Source organism: Salmo salar, chromosome ssa11 (genome assembly GCF_905237065.1).
Source record: "Salmo salar chromosome ssa11, Ssal_v3.1, whole genome shotgun sequence".
Lineage (NCBI taxonomy): Eukaryota > Metazoa > Chordata > Actinopteri > Salmoniformes > Salmonidae > Salmo > Salmo salar.
The window spans coordinates 89343690-89371234 of NC_059452.1; the positions used below are offsets into that span (position 1 = coordinate 89343690).

Here is a 27545-nt window from a genome sequence, read left to right on the forward strand (position 1 = left end):
TGTATGTTGAATGCCCTGCGCTTCCCTACAAGCGTGCGTAAAGTCTGTTGTTTACTGTAAAATACCATTATATCTGGTCAAACACAATTTTTTCCAAAAGTTTACTAAGAGTTGTTAACAGGCTGATTGGTTGGCTATTTGGGTAGAGGAATTACTTTAGCTTCTCTCCAGGCCCGAGGGCACACACTTTCTTGTAGTCTTAGATAGAAGATATGGCAAATTGGAGTGGCAATATCATCCGCTATTATCCTTAGTAATTTTCCATCCAAGTTGTAAGACCCAGGTGGCTTGTCATTGTTGATAGACAACAATAATTTGTTCACCTCTTCCACACTCACTTTATGGAATTCAAAATTACAATGCTTGTCTTTCATAATTTTGCCAGTTATACTTTGATTTGTTGCTGGTATGTCATGCCTAAGTTTGCTACTCTTGCCAAGGAAACAATCATTAAAGTAGTGGGCAATATCAGTGGCTTTTGTGATGAATGAGCCATCTGAGTCAATGAATGATGGAGCTGAGTTTGCCTTTTCCCCAAAATGTCATATAAGGTGCTCCAACGCTTTTTAGTATCATTCTTTATATCATTTATCTTTGTTTCATATTGTAGTTTCTTCTTCTTTTTATTCAGTTGTCACATGATTTCTCAATTTGCAGTAGTGTTGCCAATCGGTTGTACAGCCAGACTTATTTGCCATTCCTTTTGCCTGACTCCCGCTCAACCATTCAATTTTTCAATTCCTCATCAATCCAGTTTTAACAGTTTTTATAGTCATTTTCTTCATGGTAAATGCTTATTAGTAACTGGAATAACCAATTTCATGCATGTGTCAAGTGCAGCGTCTGGTTGCTCCTCAATACACACCACAGACCAGCAAATATGATTTACATAATCAACATAGGAATCACTACAAAACATATTATATGACCTCTTATGCCCAGCCTTTGGAACTTTGGTTTTTCTAGAAATGGCTACTACATTGTGATCACTACATCTGATGGATTTGGATACTGCTTTAAAGCAGATTTCTGCAGCATTAGTAAAGATGTGATCAATACATGTAGATGATTTCATTCCTGTGCTGTTTGTAACTACCCTGGTAGGTTGACTGATAACCTGAACCAGGTTTGAAGCTTTTTCTTGAGTGGGCAGCTTGATGAAAGCCAGTCAATATTTATGACACCCAGAAAATATAACTCTCTGTTGATATCACATATATTATCAAGCATTTCACACATATTATCCAGATACTGACTGTTAGCACTTGGTGGTCTATAGCAGCTTCCCACAAGAATGGGCTTTAGGTGAGAGAATGGGCTTTAGGTGAGGCAAGTGAACCTGTAGACATATTACTTCAACAGTATTTAACATGAGATCCTCTCTAAGCTTTACAGGAATGTGGCTCTGAATAGAGACCGCAACATCACCCCCATTGGCATATCTGTCTTTTCTGTAGATGTTATAACCATGTATTGCAACCACTGTATCATAAAAGGTATTATCTAAGTGAGTTTCAAAGATATGTATATAAATATGATCTGTTACTAGCAAGTTATCGATTTCATGAACCTTGTTTCTTAGGCTACATATGTTAATGTGGGCTATTTTTTACGCTTTTCAGGGATGCTTGATTATATTACTTTACTGGGAAGCTCATCAGAAGTAGACATGACAATGTTATTTATGTTTGAGATGATAGTGCAGGGTGAGCTGCACACAGTGATCTTCCTACAAGGGCACACTGCCTCAGTGCTAACAGTATAACTCTGGTTCATAGGCACATGATTACTGCATACAATAGCAGTAGGATCAACAGAGGCATCCAGGGGAGTTAGAGGGACATCAATTAAGTTACTTACATTGTGACTACCAACACCCCTGGGATAATGTACATTTGCTGCAGCATTACGACAACTCAGTGACACAATGGTAGGGATTATCTGAGCTGGGCTTGGGTCATTGATAAGTCGTTGTCTCAACGCAGCCTTGAAATGTGTGGACAGAGTCTAGGAGCCAACATGATTTGGATGGACTCATTCCTGTGGAGCATCTTCTGTTTCCAGAAGGTGTCAAAGTTATCTATAAAAGTTATTCCAACAGAGCTATAGTAGTCTTTTAGCCAGGTGTGTTATACCAGTAGCCTGCTGAATCTTTCACATCCTTGACCCAACGATGGTACCATACCTGAAATAATTGGCTGCTTTTTGGAATCTTTCAGAGCTAGAATCAGTTCTTTAAAATCAATTTTCAGCATTTCCGAGCTAGCCCTCCTAATGTTATTTGACCCCACATGTCGTAGTACTTTCCCAAGTCGTAGTGGGAGGACACATGACATATCATCGCGTCACTCCAACTTTACTTTCATATGATGGTTATTATATAAATATTTGCCATAAAGATGGTTCCACCGCCATTTATTGCATAATTAAATTTACCAACACAAAAAGATCCCACTTTGTCTAGCATCATTTTGTTTTGTCGACATTTGGAAAGTTACTGACAAATTAGCTGTTTCCATCAGGCCTGTCTTGACCTTTTTCTATCTGACATACTTTACTCCAATAAAAAGTTTGGATAGAAACCTAGTTAATGTTGCCACTATGAAGTGTCATGTTGTGGTAAAAAAATATGGCTATTTCTGTATTAAAGGCCCAGTGCAGTCAAAAATGTGATTTTTCTATGTTTTATATATATTTCCACATCATGAAATTGTGAAAATTATGATAATGTGTTTTTTGTGTAAAGCTGTTTGAAAGGACCGCCTGAAATTTCACCCTGATTTGGTGGGATGGAGTTTTGGCTTGCCTGGTGACATCACCAGGTGTTAAATTAGTTAATAGACCAATAAGAAAGAGAGTTCTAAACCTCTCCGCCAATAACAGCTAGTTTTCAGTTTCCCCCTTCCTCCTCAGACCACTCCCAGACAGTCCTAGGAAAATTCTTGCTTGAGAAATGTATCTTTGCTAAGAAGCTATTTTGTTTATTTTTTACCATTTCAGTTGAAAACAATCACAGTCAAATATTTAATTGTCACCCAGAAATAATTTTATATTGAAATAAAAATGCTGACATTTGACATATTTACTCATAATTGAATAGAGGAAATGTTTGCTCCTTCTGCCTTGCTTAGGTAGGGGGAGTGACAATTATCCTGTTTTGGGGGTAATGCATGTTGCTAAATTCCAAGGGGAAGAGCAATGTGTACCACGGTATAAAATCATTGTTTACTGTTCAAGTATATACAGTTGAAGTCGGAAGTTTACATACACTTAGGTTGGAGTCATTAAACAGCTTGGAAAATTCATGAAAATGATGTCATGGCTTTAGAAGCTTCTGTTGGGCTAATTGACATCATTTGAGTCAATTGGAGGTGTACCTGTGGATGTACTTCAAGGCCTACCTTCAAACTCAGTGCCTCTTTGCTTGACATCATGGAAAAATCAAAAGAAATCAGCCAAGACCTCAGAAAAAAATTGTAGACCTCCACAAGTCTGGCTCATCCTTGGGAGCCTGAAGGTACCACGTTCATCTGTACAAAGAATAGTATGCAAGTATAAACACCATGGGACCACGCAGCCATTATACCGCTCAGGAAGGAGACGTGTTCTGTCTTCTAGAGATGAACGTACTTTGATGAACCGTACTCCAAAACCGCCATAAAAAAGCCAGACTACGGTTTGCAACTGCACATGGGGACAAAGATCGTACTTTTTGGAGTAATGTCCTCTGGTCTGATGTAACTAAAATAGAGCTGTTTGGCCATAATGACCATCGTTATGTTTGGAGGAAAATGGGGGAGGCTTGCAAGCCGAAGAACACCATCCCAACCGTGAAGCACGGGGGTGGCAGCATCATGTTGTGGGGGTTCTTCGCTGCAGGAGGGACTGGTGCTCTTCACAAAATAGATGGCATCATGAGGAAGGGAAATTATGTGGATATATTGAAGCAACATCTCAACACATCAGTCAGGAAGTTAAAGCTTGATCTCAAATGGGTCTTCCAAATGGACAATGACCCCAAGCATACTTCCAAAGTTGTGGCAAAATGGCTTAAGGACAACAAAGTCAAGGGTCCCATACCTTGACTTTGTTGTCCTTAAGCCATTTTGCCACAATTTTGCAGAACTGAAAAAGCGTGTGCGAGCAAGGAGGCCTACAAACCTGACTCAATTACACCAGCTCTGTCAGGAGGAATGGGCCAAATTCACCCAACTTATTGTGGGAAGCTTGTGGAAGGCTACCAGAACTATTTGACCCAAGTTAAACAATTTAAAGGCAATGCTACCAAATACTAATTGAGTGTATGTAAACTTCTGACCCACTGGGAATGTGATGAAAGAAATAAAATGATGAAAGAAATAAAAGCTGAAATAAATCATTCTCTCTCTCTCTACTATTATTCTGACATTTCACATTCTTAAAATAAAGTGGTGATCCTAACAGACCTAAGACAGGGAATTTTTACTTGGATTAAATGTCAGGAATTGTGAAAACTGAGTTTAAATGTATTTGGCTAAGGTGTATGTAAACTTCCGACTTCAACTATGTATTTAGGAATGTAATGACTATTACCTGAATCTGTGCATTTCATGCATTTATTTTGTGCCATTAATTGTTGATTGGTGCATAATGTTTTTTTCCATGGTGAGGCCTTGATGTAAATGTACAGTATAAAATGTCTGCTATTCCTGTAGTGACCAGACACAGGACAGGTTGCTACATTGTTGCTAACAGGCATTATTGAGGCCTGGATGTACGTGTTGGTGTGGACTTTATTACTGTTATTTGATATCTGTCTATTTGATGTTCCTGTTTGTTCATCGTCCTGTTCATTATGACATTCTTTTACGATATTAATGACACACAGAATCATGACACCATTCATTCTAAAAAATACTGATGACCATTTTTTAAACAGCCGCAAAAAAATCGAAATGAATTTATAGCTGATTAGTGTGTTTTAACAAAATCCTGTCAGAATGGAAGAAGTGTCTGAGAAAAATAAGTGTGAGGCCACTCCCCCACTTCAGCAGCAGCAACTAACGGCTGACGATTTCTCTCTGAACTTAGAGAGGTTTATCAGGGACACTGTTCCTTGTTACGTGTTTGGCAATATGGTCAGAGAGATAACTCTTGGAAAAGGCATGTTTTATCCCGCCGGCGACAGCTGTGAAAACGCAATCATTGGTGTATGAACTCTGAAGGATGCCTTGAGGATCTCACATTGACAAGGCTGTTTTCCCCTTCAAATAAAATGCATGATGCATTATTGACGTGTGTGTGTGTGTGTGTGTGTGTGTGTGTGTGTGAGTGAGGCTGTGAACAAAACTCAACTCTCTGCTAGTCAAGGCCACAACTGACAATATACTGTACCAGGACAGAGAACTGTCTTTCAGAGTTTGCAGCTCTTACGGGAGATGGTAAATATTAGATGATAATGTAATTGTGAAGTGATACCTTAGAAACTGACTTATTCTCTCCGTCTTTTCCCAGGAGTACACCATCGATGTGTTCTTCCGTCAGAGCTGGAGGGATGAGAGGCTGAAGTTCGACGGGCCCATGCAGGTCCTGCCTCTTAACAACCTCCTGGCCAGTAAGATCTGGACTCCAGACACCTTCTTCCACAATGGGAAGAAATCTGTGGCCCACAACATGACCACTCCCAACAAACTGCTACGACTGGTGGACAACGGTACCCTGCTTTACACTATGAGGTGAGCCACCTGACATTTCTCAAATCACATAGAACATTACCCTTTATTCACCTATAGCACCAAGATTGAATACTTTCAAAGTGATGTTGATCCATTGTATACTCCACTGCCACCTGCCACTACTGCCTCCCCAAACACCACCACCACCAAAATCATCTCATTACTCAATTGTCAATTACTTCTACCCCAAAAGTCTCCTGACAATGCACATTTGGTAGTTTGCTGGTTAGCAGTTAGGGCATGTTCTCCATCCTGTGTAATGTTAGCTGGCAGAGGGTTAGCAGAGTCTGAGGTGGGCAAGTAGACCTGAGGCCAGCTAGTGGACTGACAGGGGGTTAGCAAAGGTGTGTCAGTAGGCCTGAGGCCAGCTAGTGGACTGACCTGCACTCAGAGGTACTTTGATGAATGAAGGTGGTAATTGAATAGTGGATGTCTGGGCCCAGAGCTATCCAAAGCAATGTGTCTGACTGCCAGGGGACTGAGTGGTCTTTCTCTGCAACCAGTCTGACACAGCACATGCTTCATGGGGGAAGATATAGTGTAACTATGCTCCTCTATCCACCCTCTCTTGTTCAGAGGATGATAACTATGATCTACCTAAAGGACTGTATGTCCTGAGAAGAAAATGTTACTGTGAGGAGAAACCACTCAGCCAGTGCACACTCTTAGAAAAAAAGGTTCCACAAGGGCTCTTCGGATGTCCCCGTAGGATAACAATTTTTGGTTCCAGGAAGCCACTGTAGAAATAGTTCCACATGGAACTCGAAAGGGTTTTACCAGGAACAAAAAGGGTTCTTCAAATGGTTCTCCTATGGGGCCAGCCAAATAACCCTTTAAGGTTCTAGATAGCACCTTTTTTGTAAGAGTGTACTGTGTAGCTGCTTAGACATTGCTTGACATATAACCCTTAACCAAAATCTGAATCTAAGTAGGGCTCTTCATTTGATAATGGTTTGTCCACAGGGACTGATAATTACGGTTGCTCTGGGTAGAGTTAATTTGCCTGTGAATTTCATGCTGCAGTTTTCACGTAGAAAGAGAGAGGAACTCCATTCTTTTCCAGGCTGGGTGTCTTATGAGTTCATTTGATGTGGCTCTGATTCTCCTGAGGCTAAGAATAACATTTGAATTTGGATAGATTATTAAAAGGCCTGTCACGTTTTCATTTGCGAGCAAAGATAGTGTGTTGCAAGGCGAGTTGCTATCAAAGGCTTTTTGGCTATTCTAGACACTGCATTAAGGCAAACAAGATACAAAAATAGTCAAACTAGTTTATAAATAGTTTTTTAAAATAGTATAAATAATAACTTTGGACATTAGTATACTGTATTAATTATATTTGATTATTCATTCCATTATTAGTATTAATTTAATTAATTTCCAATGTTCTAGGAAATGCCAAGAGCAGGCAATTTATGAATGGTTACATGTTCTGGCCTAGTTCACCTCAATGAAATTGATGATTATGATTGCATTTATTTTTGCCAGTTTCAGTTTCCATCTTGCATTCTTGCTACATATATTATTACAGCATTCAAGCACAATTTTCCCTGAAATTGTTCAATGTGTCATCATCCTCATCATCTCCAACATCCGTGTCGGTGACACTTGCATGAATGCACACTATCTCAGCACAAGCTGTCATGTGATCTGGGGCCACAACCAAACCAGAACCTTTACTCTTTACAACATAATAAAACACTTAGGTTGCATAATATGTTTACTTAGTGGGTGGAAAGTGTAGGTCTGACACATGAGATCTTTCAGAAAGCCTGCTAAAGCGTGTTACAGATGTCGGATCTTAATTTGAACCCTTTTGCCGCAGGAGGAAAGTAATCCTACAGCAGGAGGATTTGAATATCTGAAGAAATATTTAGGGGGCAGCTGGAAGCGGTGTTTGTATACAACGCACGCTGCACTTACATTTGACCTTATGTAGGCTACGTGCAGGCTTCAGCGCATCTCGTGTTAATTCTTATGTGGATTATAATAAATTGACATATTTGTAGGGGGAAGATGTATTTTTCATTAGGGAAAATATTTTTTTTTGATCAATTGTTTTATATGTTGAAGGCAAGCAGAATAAATGATTGGTTTCCTCAGTGCCGGTGTGGTCCAGCGGTTACAGACGCTAACAGAGTTGTCATGGGTTCGATTCCAGCTCACTGCTCATGGATGAGTGTCTATTTTTGCAGCATTAATTCTGCATGGTTACAAGGTTAATTCTGCGTTGTTACAGGGTTAAAACAGAAACAACTCAAAGGTTAATGCCTCGATCACACCGACAGCGTCATTGCATTTTGGTGCACCAGAAGTACATACATTTCCAATAGAACGCTGCGTTTGCCTTGCAGCACTGCGTTGCAGAGGCAGTTGCAGTGCTTTCTGTGTTGTGCATACGTTGGATTTATTGAAAGTATGCATGAACTTGTATGCATAGATGGCTTAACAGAAATGGTAGCAGAAGGTGAATGTTGAACTTTTGTTGCACACATATCCAAATGATGCTGCAAACCATTTTGCGCAATGACTCTGTCGGGGCGTAACAGTTTAGGCATTAATTCTCGAGCGGTTTAAGGTTAGAGCTATGGTTTGGGGAATGCCTAAAGCATTGTGAACTGCCTGAGCGAAGTGGCGTACCCGGCTCCACGAAGGGGATAAAGGGGGTTTAGCCCCGTCAGTTCAAACTAGTGCCCCTCAGTTTTAGTTCTATGTCCCTATATAAAAATAGCTAAAAGGTTCAAATGATTGAGTCTCAGATTGGCACAAAAACAATCTGTATCTTCACTGCACTGTGTCAGCACAATGGACAGAGTGTGCCATGGTGTGTGTAGTGGGTCTATGGTAAGCCACTTGGGCGGTTAGGTATGACTCTTTTGGGTTTCCATAAAAAGCAGGGAAAAAACACTTCTCATCTCTGTAGTGGACTATGTGAATAACCTGATACGCTTCCACCTGTAATATTTGATTTTAAAATAATAAGGGCAGGGTCAGGGTTACCAGTCTGACCATGGTGAGGACGTTGTGTCTTTTACAGACAAATAATAATAAACTTCGAGACCATCATGTCACTTCCTGTTGAACACGCATCACAGAACCTGGGAGAGCTCTGTTTGTTGTTTTGGAAAGTTTGTGGTTTTGGAAAGTTTTGAAAGTCTATTGAAAACAATTGGTTACTAACTAGCTACCTTTTGAGTTCGGATCCCACCACGTGGTTGGCGTCAGTTGCTGGGACCGCTACTATCTGTCCGGTGATCCTGCCGACCAAGGCCGGGTCTGAGGAGCTGCTCAGCTTGATGAGTTTAAACAGGAGAACAGCAAGAACTAAAGGGCCTAGCCCGAACCGTGAAAAACAGCCCCAGACCATTATTCCTCCTCCACCAAACTTGACAGGGCTATGCATTCGAGCAGGTAAAGTTCTCCTGGCATCTGCCAAACCCTGATTCGTCCGTCGAACTGCCAGATGGTGAAGCATGATTCATCACTCCAGAGAACGAGTTTCTACTGCTCCCGAGTCCAATGACAGCGAGCTTTACATCACTCCAGCCGACGCTTGGCATTGCGCATGGTGATCTTAGGCTTGTGTGTTACCATGGAAACCCACTTCATAAAGCTCCCGACGAACAGTTCTTGTGCTGAAGTTGCTTCCAGAGGCAGTTTGGAACTTGCAACCAAGGACAGACGAATTTTACGTGCTGCACGCTTCATCACTCGGCGGTCCCGTTCTGTGAGCTTATGTGGCCTACCACTTTGCGGCTGAGCCGTTGTTGCTCCTAGACGTTTCCACTTCACAATGATAGCACTTACATTTGACCGGAGCAGCTCTAGCAGGACAGAAATTTCACAAACTGATTGTTGGAAATGTGGCATCCAATGACGGTGCCATGTTGAAAGTCACTGAGCTCTTCAGTAAGGCCATTCTACTGTCAATGTTTGTCTATGTCAGCAACGGTTGTGACTGAAATAGCTGAATCCACTCATTTGAAATGGTGCTCACATACTTTTGTATATATAGTGTATGTAGTCTTAGAAATAAGATTCATGAAATCAACAACTTGCTAACATCAGATAACATTCATATGTTAGCCATTTCTGAGACTCACTTAGATAATTCATTTGATGATACAGCAGTCGCAATGCAAGGATATAACATCTATTGAAGAGACAGGAATGCTTATCGGGGAGGTGTTGTTCAGAGACATATCCCTGTAATGCTTAGAGAAGATCTTATGTCAAATGTTATTGAAGTGTTGTGGTTGCAGGTTCACCTGGCATATCTAAAACATGTTATTTTGGGGTGTTGCTATCGGCAAACCAAGTGCTAACAGTCAGTATCTAAATAATATGTGTGAAATGCTTGATAGTATATTGTATGTGATGTAAAAACAGAGGTCTACTTTCTTGGGGACCTGAATATTGACTGGTTTTCATCAAGATGTCCACTCAAGAGGAAGCTTCTCACTGTAACCAGTTCCTGTAATCTGGTTCAGATTATTAATCAACCTACCAGGGTGTTTACAAACACTACAGGAAGAAGATCATGCATGTATTGATGCATGTATTGATGACATTTTCACTAATACTGTAGAACTGTTCTCATGCTTGCATCTGGGAAACTTGAGGAGTAAAATACGAGTAAAATAACACCCCCCGTGCAGATAAACGACAGGATGAACCGAGGGTGGTTTATCCTCCCAATCTGTATGGGGGTGGAGCCAGCCATGGTTGACGCATTTCTGAGGTCTGCTATATGAAGACCCTGTATACTATGTATGATTTTAAGCACTCGGCAACACACACTTCGGAGTGTGGTGTCGACGGTTTCATTATTGCAATAATTAATCGATACTGAATAAAGATGATTGTTTGGAGAAATGACAAAGTCTCGCTCACTTGAAATAGAATTTCCACCACACTCTTTAGCCACTCCTTTCTGTCATAACTTTAATCTGAGCCTAGAGGAATGTCTTTGTCCTCAGGCCTGGAGCGAAGCCAAAGTCATTCCGCTACCGGAGAGTGGTCAGGCGGCTCTAACAGCAGACTTATCAGCTTGCTGCCAGCTCTTAACAAACTGTTGTAAAAAATGGTGTTTGACCAAATACAATGCTATTTCTCTGTAAACAAGTTAATCAATCAATCAATCAATCAAATGTATTTATAAAGCCCTTCTTACATCAGCTGATGTCACAAAGAGCTGTACAGAAACCCAGCCTAAAACCCCAATCAGCAAGCAATGCAGGTGTAGAAGCACGGTGTCTAGGAAAAACTCCCTAGAAAGGCCGGAACGTAGGAAGAAACCTAGAGAGGAACCAGGCTATGAGGGGTGGCCAGTCCTCTTCTGGCTGTGCCGGGTGGAGATTATAACAGAACATGGCCAAAATGGTCAAATGTTCATAGATGACCAGCAGGGTCAGATAATAATAATTACAGTGGTTGTAGAGGGTGCAACAGGTCAGCACCTCAGGAGTAAATGTCAGTTGGCTTTTCATAGCCGATCATTCAGAGTATCTCTACTGCACCTGCCGTCTTGAGAGAGTTGAAAATAGCAGGTCTGGGACAAGGTAGCACGTCCGGTGAACAGGTCAGGGTTCCATAGCCGCAGGCAGAACAGTTGAAACTGGAGCAGCAGCACGACCAGGTGGACTGGGGACAGCAAGGAGTATCAGGCCAGGTAGTCCTAGGGTCCTAGGGCTCAGGTCCTCCGAGAGAGAGAAAGAGAGAGACAGAGAGAGAGAGAGAGAGAGAGAGAGAGAGAGAGAGAGAGAGAGAGAGAGCATACTTTAATTCACTTATCCGGGCACCGGAGAAGACAGGAGAAATACTCCAGATATAACAGACTGACCCTAGCCCCCCGACACAAACTATTGCAGCATAAATACTAGAGGCTGAGACAGGAGGGGTCGGGAGACACTGTAGCCCCGCCCGACGATACCCCCGGACAGGGCCAAACAGGCAGGATATAACCCCACCCACTTTGCCAAAGCACAGCCGCCACACCACGAGAGGGATACCTTCAACCATCAACTTACTATCCTGAGACAAGGCCGAGTATAGCCCACAAAGATCCCCCCATGGCACGAACCCGAGGGTGGGCGCCAACCCGGACAGGAAGATCATGTCAGTGACTCAACCCACTGAAGTGACGCACCCCTCCTAAGGATGGCATGGAAGAGCACCAGTAAGCCAGTGACTCAGCCCTCGTAATAGGGTTTGAGGCAGAGAATCCCAGTGGAGAGAGTGGAACCGGCCAGGCAGAGACAGCAAGGGCGGTTTGTTGCTCCAGAGCCTTTCCGTTCACCTTCACACTCCTGGGCCAGACTACACTCAATCATAGGACCTACTGAAGAGATGAGTCTTCAATAAAGACTTAAAGGTCAAGACCGAGTCTGCGTCTCTCACATGGATAGGCAGACCATTCCATAAAAATGGAGCTCTATAGGAGAAAGCCCTGCCTCCAGCTGTTTGCTTAGAAATTTTAGGGACAGTAAGGAGGGCTGTGTCTTGTGACCGTAGCATACGTGTAGGTATGTACGGCAGGACCAAATCGGAAAGATAGGTAGGAGCAAGCCCATGTAATGCTTTGTAGGTTAGCAGTAAAACCTTGAAATCAGCCCTTGCCTTAACAGGAAGCCAGTGTAGAGAGGCTAGCACTGGAGTAATATGATACAATGTTGGGGTTCTAGTCAAGATTCTAGCAGCCATGTTTAGTACTAACTGAAGTGTATTTAGTGCTTTATCCAGGTAGCCGGAACGGAGAGCATTGCAGTAGTCTAATCTAGAAGTGACAAAAGCATGGATACATTTTCCTGCATCATTTTTGGACAGAAAGTTACAGATTTTTGCAATGTTACGTAGATGGAAAAAAGCTGTCCTTGAAACAGTCTTGATATGTTCATCAAAAGAGAGATCGAGGTCCAGAGTAACGCCGAGGTCCTTCACAGTTTTATTTGAGACGACTGTACAACCATCAAGGTTAATTGTCAGATTCAACAGAAGATCTCTTTGTTTCTTGGGACCTAGAACTAGCATCTCTGTTTTGTCCGAGTTTAAAAGTAGAAAATTTGCCTCCATCCACTTCCTTATGTCTAAAACACAGGCTTCCAGGGAGGGTCTTCACCCCAATTTTGGGGCTTCACCATGTTTCATCGAAATGTACAGCTGTGTGTCATCCACATAGCAGTGAAAGTTAACATTATGTTTCCGAATGACATCACCAAGAGGGAAAATATATAGTAAAAACAATAGTGGTCCTAAAACGGAGCCTTGAGGAACTCAGACATTTACAGTTGATTTGTCAAAGGACAAACCATCTACAGAGACAAACTGATATCTTTCCAACAGATAAGATCTAAACCAGGCCAGAACTTGTCCGTGTAGACCAATTTGGGTTTCCAATCTCTCCAAAAGAATGGTGATCGATGGTATCAAAAGCAGCACTAAAGTCTAGGAGCATGAGGACAGATGCAGAGCCTCGGTATGACGCCATTAAAAAGATAATTTACCACCTTCACAGGTGCAGTCTCAGTGCTATGATGGGGTCTAAAACCAGACTGAAGCATTTCGTATACATTGTTTGTCTTCAGGAAGGCAGTGAATTGCTGCACAACAGCTTTTTCAAAAACTTTTAAGAGGAATGGGAGATTATAAATAGGCCGATAGGTTTTTATATTTTCTGGGTCAAGGTTCGGCTTTTTCAAGAGAGGCTTTATTACTGCCACTTTTAGTGAGTTTGGTACACATCTGGTTTATTGGGAGCTGTTTATTATGTTCAACGTAGGAGGGCCAAGCACAGGAAGCAGCTCTTTCAGTAGTTTAGTTGGAACAGGGTCCAGTATGCAGCTTGAAGGTTTAGAGGCCATGACTATTTTCATCAATGTGTTAAGAGATATAGTATTAAAAAAAACGTGAGTGTCTCCCTTGATCCTAGGTCCTGGCAGTGTTGTGCAGACTCAAGACAACTGAGCTTTGGAGAAATACGCAGATTTAAAAAGGAGTCCGTAATTTGCTTTCTAATGATCATGATCTTTTCGTCAAAGAAGTTCATGAATTTATCATTCATTTTATTTGTTTTTAGGGGTGCGACTGCATCTAGGGTATTACGCAAGGTTAAATTGAGTTCCTCAGTTAGGTGGTTAACTGATTTTTGTACTTTTTGTCCTTGGGTAGTTGGAGGGAGTCTGGAAGGGCATCTAGGAATCTTTGGGTTGTCTGAGAATTTATAGCACGGCTTTTGATGACCCTTGGTTGGGGTCTGAGCAGAATATTTGTTGCGATTGCAAACGTAATAAAATGGTGGTCCGATAGTCCAGGATCATGAGGAAAAACATTAAGATCCACAACATTTATTCCACAGGACAAAACTAGGTCCAGAGTATGACTGTGGCAGTGAGTAGGTCCGGAAACATGTTGGACAAAACCCACTGAGTCGATGATGGCTCCAAAAGCCTTTTGGAGTGGGTCGGTGGACTTTACCATGTGAATATTAAAGTCACCAAAAATTACAATATTATCTGCCATGACTACAAGATCTGATAGGAATTCAGGGAACTCAGTGAGGAACGCTGTATATGGCCCAGGAGGCCTGTAAACAGTAGCTATAAAAAGGGATTGAGTAAGCTGCATTACTAGAAGCTCAAAAGATGAAAACGCAGTCGTTTTTTTGTAAATTGAAATTTGCTATCGTAAATGTTAGCAACACCTCCGCCTTTGCGGGATGCGGGGGAGGATATGGTCACTAGTGTAGCCAGGAGGAGAGGTCTCATTTAACACAGTAAATTCATCAGGCTTAAGCCATGTTTCAGTCAGGCCAATCACATCAAGATTATGATCAGTGATTAGTTCATTGACTATAACTGACTTGGAAGTGAGAGATCTAACATTAAGTAGCCCTATTTTGAGATGTGAGATATCACAATCTCCTTCAATAATGACAGGAATGGAGGTCTTTATTGCCGTGAGATTGCTAAGGCGAATACCGCCATGTTTAGTTTTGCCCAAACTAGATCGAGCACAGTCTCAATAGGGATAGCTGAGCTGACTACACTGACTGTGCTAGTGGCAGACTCCACTAAGCTGGCAGGCTGGCTAACAGCCCGCTGCCTGGCCTGCACCCTATCTCATTGTGGAGCTAGGGGAGTGAGAGCCCTGTCTATGTTCGTAGATAAGATGAGAGCACCCCTCCACCCCTCTTGGTCCTGTTTGTGGGTGAGTCTCAGAAAGAGGGCCAGTTATCTACAAATTCTATCTTTTGGGAGGGGCAGAAAGCAGTTTTCAACCAGTGATTGAGTTGTGAGACTCTGCTTTAGAGCTCATCACTCCCCCTAACTGGGAGGGGGCCAGAGACAATTACTCGATGCCGACACATCTTTCTAGCTGATTTACACGGTGAAGCTATGTTGCGCTTGATGACCTCTGACTGTTTCATCCTAACATCGTTGGTGCCGGCGTGGATAACAATATCCCTATACTCTCTACAATCGCCAGTTTTAGCCTTAGCCAGCACCATCTTCAGATTAGCCTTAACGTCGGTAGCCCTGCCCCCTGGTAAACAGTGTATGATCGCTGGATGATTCGTTTTAAATCTAATACTACGGATAATGGAGTCGCCAATGACTAGGGTTTTCAATTTGTCAGAGCTAATGGTGGGAGGCTTCGGAGGAGGAGGAGAGACCAGAGAATGCTCGGCCTCTGACTCCGACCCGTTGCTTAATGGGGAGAACCGGTTGAAAGTTTCTGTCGCATGAATGAGTGACACCGGTTGAGCATTCCTACAGCATTCCCTTCCAGAAGCCATGACAAAATTGTCCGGCTGCGGGGGAATGTGCGAGGGGATTTATACTACTATCTGTACTTATTTCATCCTTTCCTACACTTAAATTACCCTTGCCTAACGATTGCATCTGAAGCTGGGCTTTCAGCATGGCTATCCTGGCCATAAGGCGATCGGTCTTCTGTATATTATGAGTACAGCGACTGCAATTAGAAGGCATAATGTTAATGTTACTACTTAGCTTCGGCTGGTGGAGGTCCTGACGAACCATGTCCAGATTAAGCGTCCGGGGTGAAAAAGTTGAATGAAAAAAGTTGAGCGAGGGAATTTTTTTTAATATAAAACGGTAATTAAAAAGTAAAAACCGTAAAGTTGGCAGGTAGCAAAGTAATGTTAGCAACAGACCGCACAGCAGCACGTAAACAAATCTTTCAGCATGCTTATAGAGAGGGGCACTCAACATATACTGCACTGACACATTTGACTGATGATTTGTTGAAAGACATTGATAAGAACATTGTGGGAACTGTTCTGTTAGATTTCATAGCAGCCTTTGATATTGGCCATAACCTGTTATGAGAAAAAAGTATGTGTTATGGCTTTTCAACCTCAGCCATATCGTGGATTCAGAGCTGTCTATCTAATAGATCTCAGAGAGGGTTTTCTTTTAATGGAAGCTTCTCAAATGTCAAACATGTAAAGTGTGGTGTACCGCAGGGCAGCTCTCTATGCCCTCTACTCTTTGTTATTTTTACCAATGACTTGCCACTGGCCTTAAACAAAGCATGTGTGTCCACGTATGCTGATGATTCAACCATATACGCATCAGCAACCACAGCTAAAATGTTTGCATCTGGGGCCTGTGAAAAGACCCCTGGTGGCATGTCTGGTGGAGTAGGTGTGTGTGTCAGTGTTGTATGTAAGTTGACTATGCAAACAATTTGGAATTTCCAACACATGAATGTTTCTTATTAAACAAGAAGTGACGCAGTAAGTCTTTCCTAAACTCTTAGCCAAGAGAGACTGGCATGCATAGTATTAATATTAACCCTCTGATTAAAATGAAGAGCAAGATGTGTGGCTCTGTTCTTGGCCAGCTGGAGCTTAACTAGGTCTTTCTTTGCAGCACTTGACGGGGCAATAATCTAGGTAAGATACAACTAGAGTCTGCAGGACTTGCTTTGTGGAGTGTGGTGTCAAAAAAAGCAGAGCATCTCTTTATTACGGACAGACCTCTAGCCATCTTTACATCCATTGAATCTATATGTTTTGACCATGACAGTTTACAATCTAAGGTAACACCAAGTAACTTAGTCTCCTTAACTTGTTTAAACAGCCACACAATTCTTTACCAGATTCAGCTGAGGTCTAGATCTCTGGGAATGATTTGTACCAAATACAATGCTCTTAGTTTTAGAGATTTTCAGGACCAGTTTTTTACTGGCCACCTACTCCAAAACAGACTGCAACTCTTTGTTAAGGGTTTAAGTGACTTCATTAGCTTTACGAAATGAAATATTAAAGCCGCACAATACAGGCTTTCAATCCACACTAAAGAGTAGAACTATATTGACAAGTTATACATAGCCAAACTATACAACACGGACGAGCATCCAAACTGGAGGAAAGTTTATTATTCTACAGCAGGCCTACATCTGTCAATCAACTGATGGCCCAAATCAGCTCATCAGCTCAGCCCTACTGTGTGTAGCCTATTATGGGTTTTCACACCTTTCATTATGTGACAATGGATAGGCTAACGGGTAGCCTACATAATTTATTGGAATATAATGAAATAATAAGGGGGTTATTACACCAATCGATGGCACTAGATTATCGCCAGATTAAACCATCAATACGTGCTAAATTCACCCGCGCACATCTGATCTCAATTGCAACCATTATTGGTCACCTCATTACCGCTCCCTAAAATATTATGTCGGTGTTACGTTGGTCCTGCTTGCAACCAAAGTCTTTCAAGATACAGTATGTTGGCCCTCTAGGTTGGTGAGGTAATCGGAACAATTTAGGTTGTTTTTGAACAGACTAAAGCCGATTTATCGATTTGACAAGCATTTCCATACAATATAAATAAAGTGTTTCATTGTTTACCATGGCAAATCTACTGTGGCAATTTACCCGACACTTTGTATGAATGGAAACTAATGTTGATGTAGCCTGCTGTTATTATTCTATTCTTTATGTTCTCCAAATGTGTCTGGCATGGTAATTTCTTATCAAGATCTGGGGTACAATATTTGAAATGTCTATATATATTCAATCATAAGGATGGTTTCTTTGTCCCAGAAGGGCATTGAACACGGCAGACCTATATGGGCACGTTGAAAGCAGCGGCGCTAACCACTAGACCACCCCAGGCCACAACTGACCTCCATTTTGACCTTAGGATGCACTTGACACTTGTATGTCATAAGCCTATTGGAGACCAATATCTTGTGTTGTTAAGTTATATAAAATTACGATTGTTGACGTGTATGGCTTCATTTCAGATACATTGTTGAACATTTGAATGTTTCAGTAATTGGACCTAGGCCTAGCGTTTGAGCGAGTAAGAGAATCAATTATTTTGATAGCAAGCCCTGATCCCAATGACTCCACTGTCTCCGCATGGAGAGAACGAGAACTGCTCTTTTTCAGGGACTCACGGGGCTCATTTGAATTTACTGATGCAGCAGGAAAATTCTTAGTGACAAAAAAGTGATCAAGTTAAGATCTAACATCTGTATGTCACTTTTTGTCCCTCTATTGCAGTGTATTGTAGCTGTTTGGTGGTGGCATTTTGAGAGCAGAGTGAGGGGGCGGGGTTAAATAATAGATCCAGGACTGGATGTTTATTGCTGTTTTATCGCTGGCTCTTCACAAAGTGCCTTGCCCTTCACAGTTCTACCAGTTGTGTCTTAAATACAGGCTGCAGTTGTCTCCAACAGCATTTTATGGAGAGTGCATTATGTTTTCATGAATTAAAGAGAACTGTGTGCACAAACTGCCTGCGGTAAATGTGACTGATACAAAAGATAGATTACACTTCCATAGCACCCAGCGCTGCGAGGTCAGCTTTCTCAAAGGCAGCCTCTAAGCTATGACAGAAAACTAAGAGATGCCTTCCTCTCTTTACATAAGACCCTGGTGAAATGAGAAATACTGTAATGTAAACAGTTGTTCCTTTCCATCTGGGGTTGTTGCCAAACTTCAGTCCTTTTGAGTGGCTGGTTTATATACTCTCAGATCTTCCGTCATGATGACATAGTGTGCTAATTTGTCATTCATTAAGCTAGTATAGCAGGTCAAGCGTAGCCTGAGTGCCAGTCTGTTTCTGTTTGTGCCAAGTCCTGGCACTCAGGATAGGTCAGGTCAGAGCCATATATAGAGAGAGTTCAGCCAACTTTGACACACAACGCCATGTTAGTGTCCTTTGACTTTTTTATGACGCACATATGACACATTGTTGAACCATTGCAAATAGTTGCCAATATTACTACAGCTTGAAGATTGTCATATTGTAATCGGTGTAGTGAATGTCCCAAACATTTCTGAATCCTACTATGGTTTCTACTTGTACAGTATTATGTATTTCCATAGTAGCATTTCATAAAACACATTTATTGTCCTGTCACAAACAGCACCAGAGCCCAGCAGATGGAAAGGTCCCAGTAATATGTTGCAGATTCAATCAGTAAATCACGACAGGATTTCTTCTAGAACTAAACAGGCGGATTCTGCAGCAGTAAGCATTTCTGCACTACAGGCAGAAGCAGGCATCATGCCAAGAGAGGAGGGGGGGGATCAACATTCCAAGACACAAGAAGAACAAGAGAGACACGGACTGTGGGTTTGTTTGGTGAAACGGACATCATGGTTCGGTCTAATCAAAGGCCGGCCAAAGTCACAGTGCTTATTATGAGGCTGGCTGCAGCCCTCATTCCTCCCACACAGCCAGGCCGTCACTGACCTGATTCAGCCCTGATTTGCTCAACAAGTAAAGTTATTGGCTGGAGGCAGTCAGCACTGCCTTTATACACAGTCTGTCTATATGGTGTCTGTTGGGGATGGGATGGTGCACTGCAGTTTGCTCTGTAATACTACAGTAAATATGGGAGCTCTGGCCCTCCCACCATCCAGCAGCGGAGAGGAGAGCAGCCTGCATCCATTACCCAGTTTTGTTGAAACTGTGTCTCCATTTAGGCCATCTCTCGCCCATCCATTATCCTCTTCTTCCTCCAGTACTCTGTCTCTCTGCATCTCTCCATTATCCTCTTCTTCCTCCAGTACTCTGTCTCTCTCTGCATCTCTCCATTACCCTCTTCTTCCTCCAGTACTCTCTGTCTCTCTGCATCTCTCCATTGTCCTCTTCTTCTTCCAGTACTCTCTGTCTCTCTGCATCTCTCCATTACCCTCTTCTTCCTCCAGTACTCTCTGTCATTCTGCATCTCTCCATTATCCTCTTCTTCCTCCAAGTACTCTGTGTCTCTGCATCTCTCCATTACCCTCTTCTTCCTCCAGTACTCTCTGTGTCTCTGCATCTCTCCCTCACCCTCTCTGATTGCCCCAGACACCTCATTGTTCCAATTTGTAATCATGTAGTGAAGCAATGTCTGTGTGCATAACTACAATTAAGGTACATCCATCTATTTAGATCATCAGTCCAGTGCCCTTGTCATTTTTGCCAAGGATAATGTCCATTTTAATGATGATGATGTTGATGATGATGATGGTTTTGATAGGGATGAAATACGTGTCAGTTCATTCTTGTCATTTATCACTACCTTGCATACTTTCTTTTGTTGTTCAAACCTACAAAAAATTATAGACAAGACAATAACGATGCAGCAGCAGCCTGTCGACGTTGTCACGTTTCTGCAGATATGCACATGTAATGGATGTGCTTGAGGGAGCTCCATCCATTATGGGGGATAGGCTGGGCTGACAGCATGGGAAACACAGGCGGTATTGTGACTAGCGCTCCAACCTTACAGCGCACATGCTGCAGCCAGGTATCACACACATCTGTTCCATGTTGACTGGATGGATGATGCTCCCTCTGGGGGACTGACACTTCATTTAGGCTCTTTTTCTTAGGAGTTTCTAGACGTGTGCAGCTTGAGTTCAGTGGATTTCATTCTAAATGAAAAAGTACAGTCACTCACTCACTCAGTCATCTTTTTTCCTTCAAGTATTACATGGCCATGGTCAATATATTCTTATTTAAAACATTAAAGGATAGAATCTTCTGAGAGTATGATGCAATTTTATTTTATTTTTGCTTTTAATTGTAGCTCATTATTTTACAGGGGAAAAAAATGTATGATGAAGATATTATACAGTACATTATAGAGCACTAATGGAAACATTACATGAGATTTGTACAGCCCTTCTCTATGTTACTTGGCAAGGTATAAAATGTATTTTCCCCCTCCCTCCCTCTCCAGGTTCTTTTATGTTCCCCTTGACCTCCTGGTGACATTCCCATCCATCTCGGGCAGCCAGCCGCAGCAGTTTGTTAGCCTGGGATTAGCCCCGTGGTGGAGCCCCATTCAGCATGACTTTTACTCCCTGTCCCTGGCTGTCCCTGTCTCTGTCCTCTCCACAGCCCTTCAGCCCTCCCCAGGCCTCACCCCAGCACTCAATATGGGGGCGACAGAGGTTAGGATTTAATTGCACGTTCAGCGCTATAACAGGCACTCTCTTTGGGTGCCTATTGGCCAAGCCCTGTCACAGAGCCAATAGTGATGTCTCCTCCTTGTGAGGGGGATGAGAGTCACCGACCAGGCAGAGGAGGGGGGAGATGGGATGGGGGTGTTAAAACAACCATGGGGGCAGATGAGGTGTTAGATAGTTTAAGGGCAGGCATGGATTTCTAGTCATTTAGCTCGCTGACGTAATACACGGAGGGAGATGGCTATTAACGTCTGCCTGTGAGTAATTGTTGCACATGGAGGTCTTAAGGTTACCTCTACAGTGCTGCCTTGGAATTTCAGATGGAATTGGAGGGCGGGTGCTCTTTGTTGCCTCTCTCAGTGCATGCCAGCTCCACTCTCTGCAGTTATCCCTGTTGATTTAGCCACCTGCAAATGACACCTCACCAGGGTCAGCAGTATGAAGTGGCAGCCAGGCACTGAGATCTATAGTGAGGGGAGGGGGTTTGGAACAGGCTGAGGTGCCTTTTATCACTCCAGCCCTCTTTCTGCAGACCTCTTCTCCTTCTCTACTGCGTAGAAGGGTTCAGTAAGGGTGAGTCATTAAAAGTTAAAGCACAAAGATTCAGAGCGTGGTTTAAATAATGTACAGAAATGTGCATGTTCACAAAGGTAGGGAATAAAGTGGTGATTAATCAGAGAATGGGGCCTACAGCTTGGGGCCTACAGCATGGGGCCTACAGCATGGGGCCTACAGCATAGCTCCCAGCATAGCTCCCAGCTGGGGCGGCAGGTAGCCTAGTGGTTAGAACGCTGGACTAATAACCAAAAGGTTGCAAGATCAAACCCCCCAACCTGACAAGGTAAAAATCTGTCATTCTGCCCCTGAACAAGGCAGTTAACCTACTGTTCCTAGGCTGTCATTGAAAATAAGAATTTGTTCTTAACTGACTTGCCTAGTAAAATAAAGATAAAAAAAATCTCCCATTATAGCCCTGCAATTTACTGTAAGTATTTGAAACAATACATTCCGCTGTATGTGGAATATAAAACCTGGTTGCTGTTATACAACATCATTAGGAACGATGGTAGTACTTGCGTCTGACCCTGGATTCATGCTTAAACTAATGAAATCGTCAATACTTTCTGCTCCTATAGTGATGAGTATATCATATGAGATGAGAGAGAAAAAATATATAAGAAAACAAAATTGCCTCTAGCTAAACAAACAATGTTGGAATTGAAGTACAAACACTGCTGATAATTGTGACATGTTTTCTCCTCTGGAACATCATCGTTGATAATGATGTGTGGGTTGATGTGCATCCTTGTGAAGGACTGACAACACAATCATACAGTACCAGATAGCACTAAGTCAGCTGACCTCCTAGTAATGATATCTGGATGTACTCTTGTCGCAGGGGAGTCAAGTGTTTAATAGATATTTAAAGTGCCTTTTGGCTGAAGTCTTAATAATAGAATTCTCCTTTTAACACTTCCAATAATAAGCGGACATATGCTGAGGAGAAAGAAAGTACAATATTGAATTCAGCATTGGGTTTAGGGCCGTCCAAATAAAAACTTTATTTTCTGTCTGACCTTCTCTCTGTGTTTGTTGTATGTGATTGGATTAGGAGTCTTTGTGCTGGGTAAATACGGGTAGTTTGTTTTCACACAGATTCAGGTTTAATTACTTTCTCGTACTCTAACTGATGTCAAGCATCTCTGGGTCCATAAAACAGATTCTCAATGGCATTTTCAGTGGTGAAAATAATACTAAACACTGCTGCCATCCTCCTCCTAGGGGTGTTGTCTAATTGGAGCCAAGGGGTCCATTTTAATGATGTTTGTACACTGAAACACTAACTGTTTGTGAACCTGCACAAGGGCACGTTTATTGAGACATGTGACGAGACAATGGCAGGCAAAGAGCCAGCTAGAGCATGTTAAATAGACAGCAACAGCGACAGGAGACTTTGACTTGGCTGTCAGGTGCATTACAGATTTGCTGCGTGAATGTGTAACCTTGACACAGATGGAAATAAAGTCAAACTCAGTCAGGGATCTGTCTCTACTGTGTTTCAGCCTGCGTTCTGATTGACACACCTACGGGCGTTTAGCAGGATGTTGGTAGGGGCTCCTGAGACCATGCAGGGAGAGGAGTGCTGGGCATGGAGGGCATGGGATGGGGAGGGTTGGTTCCCACGTCGCCACTCATTTGGCCACAGCTGTGACTGACACATATTGTAACGGGGCATTTCACGCCCTGTTAGCTGCTCAGCCACCTCATAATTAGGGTGGTGTGTGTGTGCTCGAGCTCGGCTGATTTTAGAAGAAAAAAATAATAGTTGGAGGAGGTTTACAAGTATAAACTTGGGAGTTTTTTAACTGGGGAGTTACAGTATATCCTGTAAGAGGCAGGCGGGGATGTTTTCTCTGCTCTTAATGTCATCTTGTTACCTCACAGGGTGATTTGTGCAAGGAAACGTACCTGCTGAGCCAATGATACTTGCAAAGATTAGTCTTAATGCCGTCCAGACTCTACTCAAATCAAATCAAATGTTATTGGTCACATACACATGGTCTACTGCAGTTCAATCATCAGAATAATGTGACTCTCAAGTCATCTCTGGATTGAATCTCTTTTTGAAACACTCATTCGGGGAGCCATTTTGGGTGACCTTTCACTCTGGCATTTTGCTCCTGTTCAGAAGTAGTCTGCTGTGAAGGAGGCTGATGTGAACTCATGTCCTACACCTGCAGTTCACCAGAGCTGACAAAAGTTATGGAATAAACTCATTCATTCAGGGCAACCTATCCCTGCTAGTCATGTCAGCATGAGTATGTTATACCACTGGCCAGAGGAAAATGTTTTCCTCTTTTAGACCACTGGTTGCCTTGTATAACTGTACAAAAAATGTGTTTTAAATGTTATTCAGTATACAATATGTGTAAGGACATGAACTGCAATGACATCTCCTGATCATTTACATTTCAATGGGTTAATAAAGTTTTATTAACCCATTCCTCCTCTGGTCTCCTGTACAGAAGAGACCAGAGGGCTCCTGAGTGGCGCAGCGGTCTAAGGCACTGTATCTCAGTGCTAGAGTTGTCACTACAGACCCTGGTTTGATTCCAGGCTGTATCACAACCGGCCGTGATTGGGAGACCCATAGGGCGGCGCACAATTGGCCCAGCGTCATTAGGGTTTGGCCGGGGTAGGCCGTCATTGTAAATAAGAATTTGTTCTTAAATGACTTGCCTAGTTAAATAAAGGTTAAATAAAAAACAGAGGGGAAGTCATGGCACAGAGAGCAGAGTATTTTTGTTTTAAATGAAGCCCCATAGTAAAGGACAATCATGTTGCTTAAGTGGGCAAAACATACAGCCCTATCCAAGGTTTCTAAGCAACCAGGCCCTCACATGCATTAACACAATGCATAGGACCACTCTGAGAAGGCCTACTTACCCTACCCTCGCTGAGGTTGGATTGTGTGTTTGCAGTCAAGGGTTGTGTGTTACCACCATAATTACCACTGTAGTTAGTTACTACCATTTTTACAGCTACCTCTCCTTTCAATATGCATATTCCACAACAGGATTTAGTCTAATGTAGCAGTAAATTAATTGTGTGGTGCGAGAGTAGTACTGTGCGTTTCACAGCGTTTCCGCAAGTCATTGTTGATAACGGTAATTACGGAGATCTTCTCTGGAGCTAATTGCCGTGCGTTGTTATAACTGTGAGAGCCAGGCATCAGAACCTAAGGAATAGCACTGTGGGAAAAACCTTGGTTGGATAGTAGTATGGATAGTAATATTGGAAGCCTTGATTAGGGCTTTAAAGCCAAGGGCAGAGCTGTACAAATGTAATGGCTTTCCTGATCTTATGACCTATGATCTCACCACTCGCATAGTCAGACAAAAGCAGAAAGGACACTCTTGTGATGTATACTCTGGGGTGCAGGATATCTGGGATAAGGGTTGCAAAGCTACCGCTAATTTACCAAAGTTACCGGAATATTCAGTAATTTTGGTAATTAACAGCTAATCTATGGCGCAGGATATGGTAACTTTGGTAATTTATACTTCAATAACTGAATTTTTTTAAATTCATATATTGTATTCATTTAAAAAAAAATCTGTCCATATTGTCAATGAGTTTCTAGTGGATAGACCACATGTTCAATAGAAAATTGCCTAATTAAAAAGCATCTAATCAATAATAGTATTATTTTCCCTTAACGCTGCAACTCTTCCAACTATTGACTTTTTGGAAACTGCCACCAGTTGGTGCCAAAACATTTACAACAAAGACATATTGACATACAGTAGTAAAATAAATACAAGTGTGTGAAACATGCTGAAACCCTCATATTAAACACCAAAGTTGATTGTTTATATTTAGGATAATGTTTTGCAGTTTTGTCATAATTTGTTGATGTTATTCACATTTTTAAATCCTCTTATTTGATTAGTTTATATATTTTATATGTGATAAGGCCACGGAGGGCTAGAGATAATTTACAGACACCTGTGATAAGCTGAAGTACCCATAAGTACCCATTAGAAAGTTTCCAGTAATATACCTTCACTTTGCAACCCTATCTAGGAAATGTTATGTTGCCCTTGTGGAAAGGTAAATTCTCCATTCTGCTGCATTTGACTGATTGAATGTCTGCTTGGCAGATGCAGGGGTCATTCACTAGTCTTCCATAAAATGTCCAGCTCTGTTGTACTCCATCTCTCTCTTGTCACTTCCACGCCCCCACCCCCTCCTCCTCTCCCAGGGGTGTTTTCCTTCGGAGGAGGTGGAGTCCATGGGGTACGGTGTCATCATTACAGTAGCATATGGTCTCACCAGGGATTTCTGGCTTGGAGAGGGAAAGTGAGACTCATTGATCATGATCCAGAGTCCCCAGCTATGATGATAAGTATGATGATGAACGATCCGCCCTGGACCTGACAGTAGATTTTTCACTCATCACACCGAGGAGGAGGACGTGGCTGGCTTGCTCTAGCCTTTTGGTGGCCCTAAGCAAGATTTTTTTTGTGGCCCCCCCCAATTGATGGTGGATAGAAACATTTGTTTTAAAGTAAATTTCATGCAATTTTATAACAAATGTCATGGAATTCTACTTACGGTATTTTGCCATCGGGCAGAGAGACATTTTTGCAATTTTAAAACAAGTTTTCTGCAGTTCTACGAAGGCGAAGAGGCGCAGAGAACATTTTGCAATTTTATAACACATTTCCAGCAATTCTACAAATTCTTCCATGTGGCAGAGGGAAATTGTTGCAGTTTTATCGCTCATTTCCTGCAATTCTACTCATTTTGCCATGAGGTGGCAATTTTTTCTTTCAGGAGCCGGCCCTGGGTGTGTGTCTCAGCGTCAGACAAAGGTCCAGTGTCAGCGTGTGACGTGACCATTTGCTCTCTGTGAAGTGTATATGTCAAGTTGAAAGCTTATTACAACAAAGAGAGCAGAAGTGATAGATTGGCAGGCAGACTCTGAAAGTCCTCCAGAAGCTGTGAATCACCCAAACAGACCTCTAGCTAGTAATGCAATAGAGTTCCATCAACACAGACTCATCTTCTCCACTGGCCAGATTGATAAGTAATGGGAGAAGTTTTCATGATCTGGTGAGGTATGGAGTAGAACTTCAAATAAAGGGGGGTGGGGTTGGGTGGAGTGGAACACACACCTCCCGCTAAGGCCCCCTGGAGCTCCGACAGAGACAAGGTGCTATAGGCTCTGGCGATGGCACTGTGATCGATGCAGCTGTTATTCCGGAGGTGGCAACGGGAGAAGGAGGGGTTGGCCCCATGAGGCCATTTTTGCTCTGGCTTCCTGGCCAACAGGCACACACGCACGCGCACACACAGGAAGGCCATTAATTGTCAGCAGCAAAGTGTTCTTCTTCCTCCAAGTATAGTTAATTTGCAAGGCCAAGAACATCATAACCATTATGGTTGTAGGTTACCCAGGGGGTAAGATGCTTTATCTCATTAAACACTTAAGAGTGGTGGTACTGTGTAGACTTTACGACGTCTTGATGGCAGGATCAGGGGACATTGCTCAAAATCACAGCAGTGTTCTACTAGACTCAAGTGTAGGGAAGTATTTACCAGGATGGAGTTTATTTGGTCACAGGGTTAATTGAATGATTGACCTGCTGCATTTTAATGAAAGTGACGAGGACACAAAATAGAAATCATTAACAATGGTGGGGAATGCATTGGAGCCTGAAAAATTGTGTTTTTCTCAGGGTTACTATTCCCTAGAATGCATCGCTGTATGTTGTATTCCAAAAACAAATTACAGTACAAAACAAGAATCTCTCAATTCCATATACATTTTCTGTACATAATGCCTATACCTATGTCATTGCTTAGGAAGAAGCATTTTC

General features: G+C 42.4%; 1 protein-coding gene across 3 annotated transcripts in view; it reads left to right on the forward strand.

Moving 5' to 3' along the window:
• LOC106563399 (gamma-aminobutyric acid receptor subunit alpha-3) overlaps positions 1-27545 on the forward strand; it is a 133144-nt gene that overhangs the window by 80453 nt on the left and 25146 nt on the right. For all 3 annotated transcript variants that reach the window (XM_014128918.2, XM_045690027.1, XM_014128920.2), the window contains exon 5: positions 5494-5714. In XM_014128918.2, the coding sequence (XP_013984393.1) occupies positions 5494-5714 (221 nt within the window). The remainder of the gene's footprint in view (positions 1-5493; positions 5715-27545) is intronic.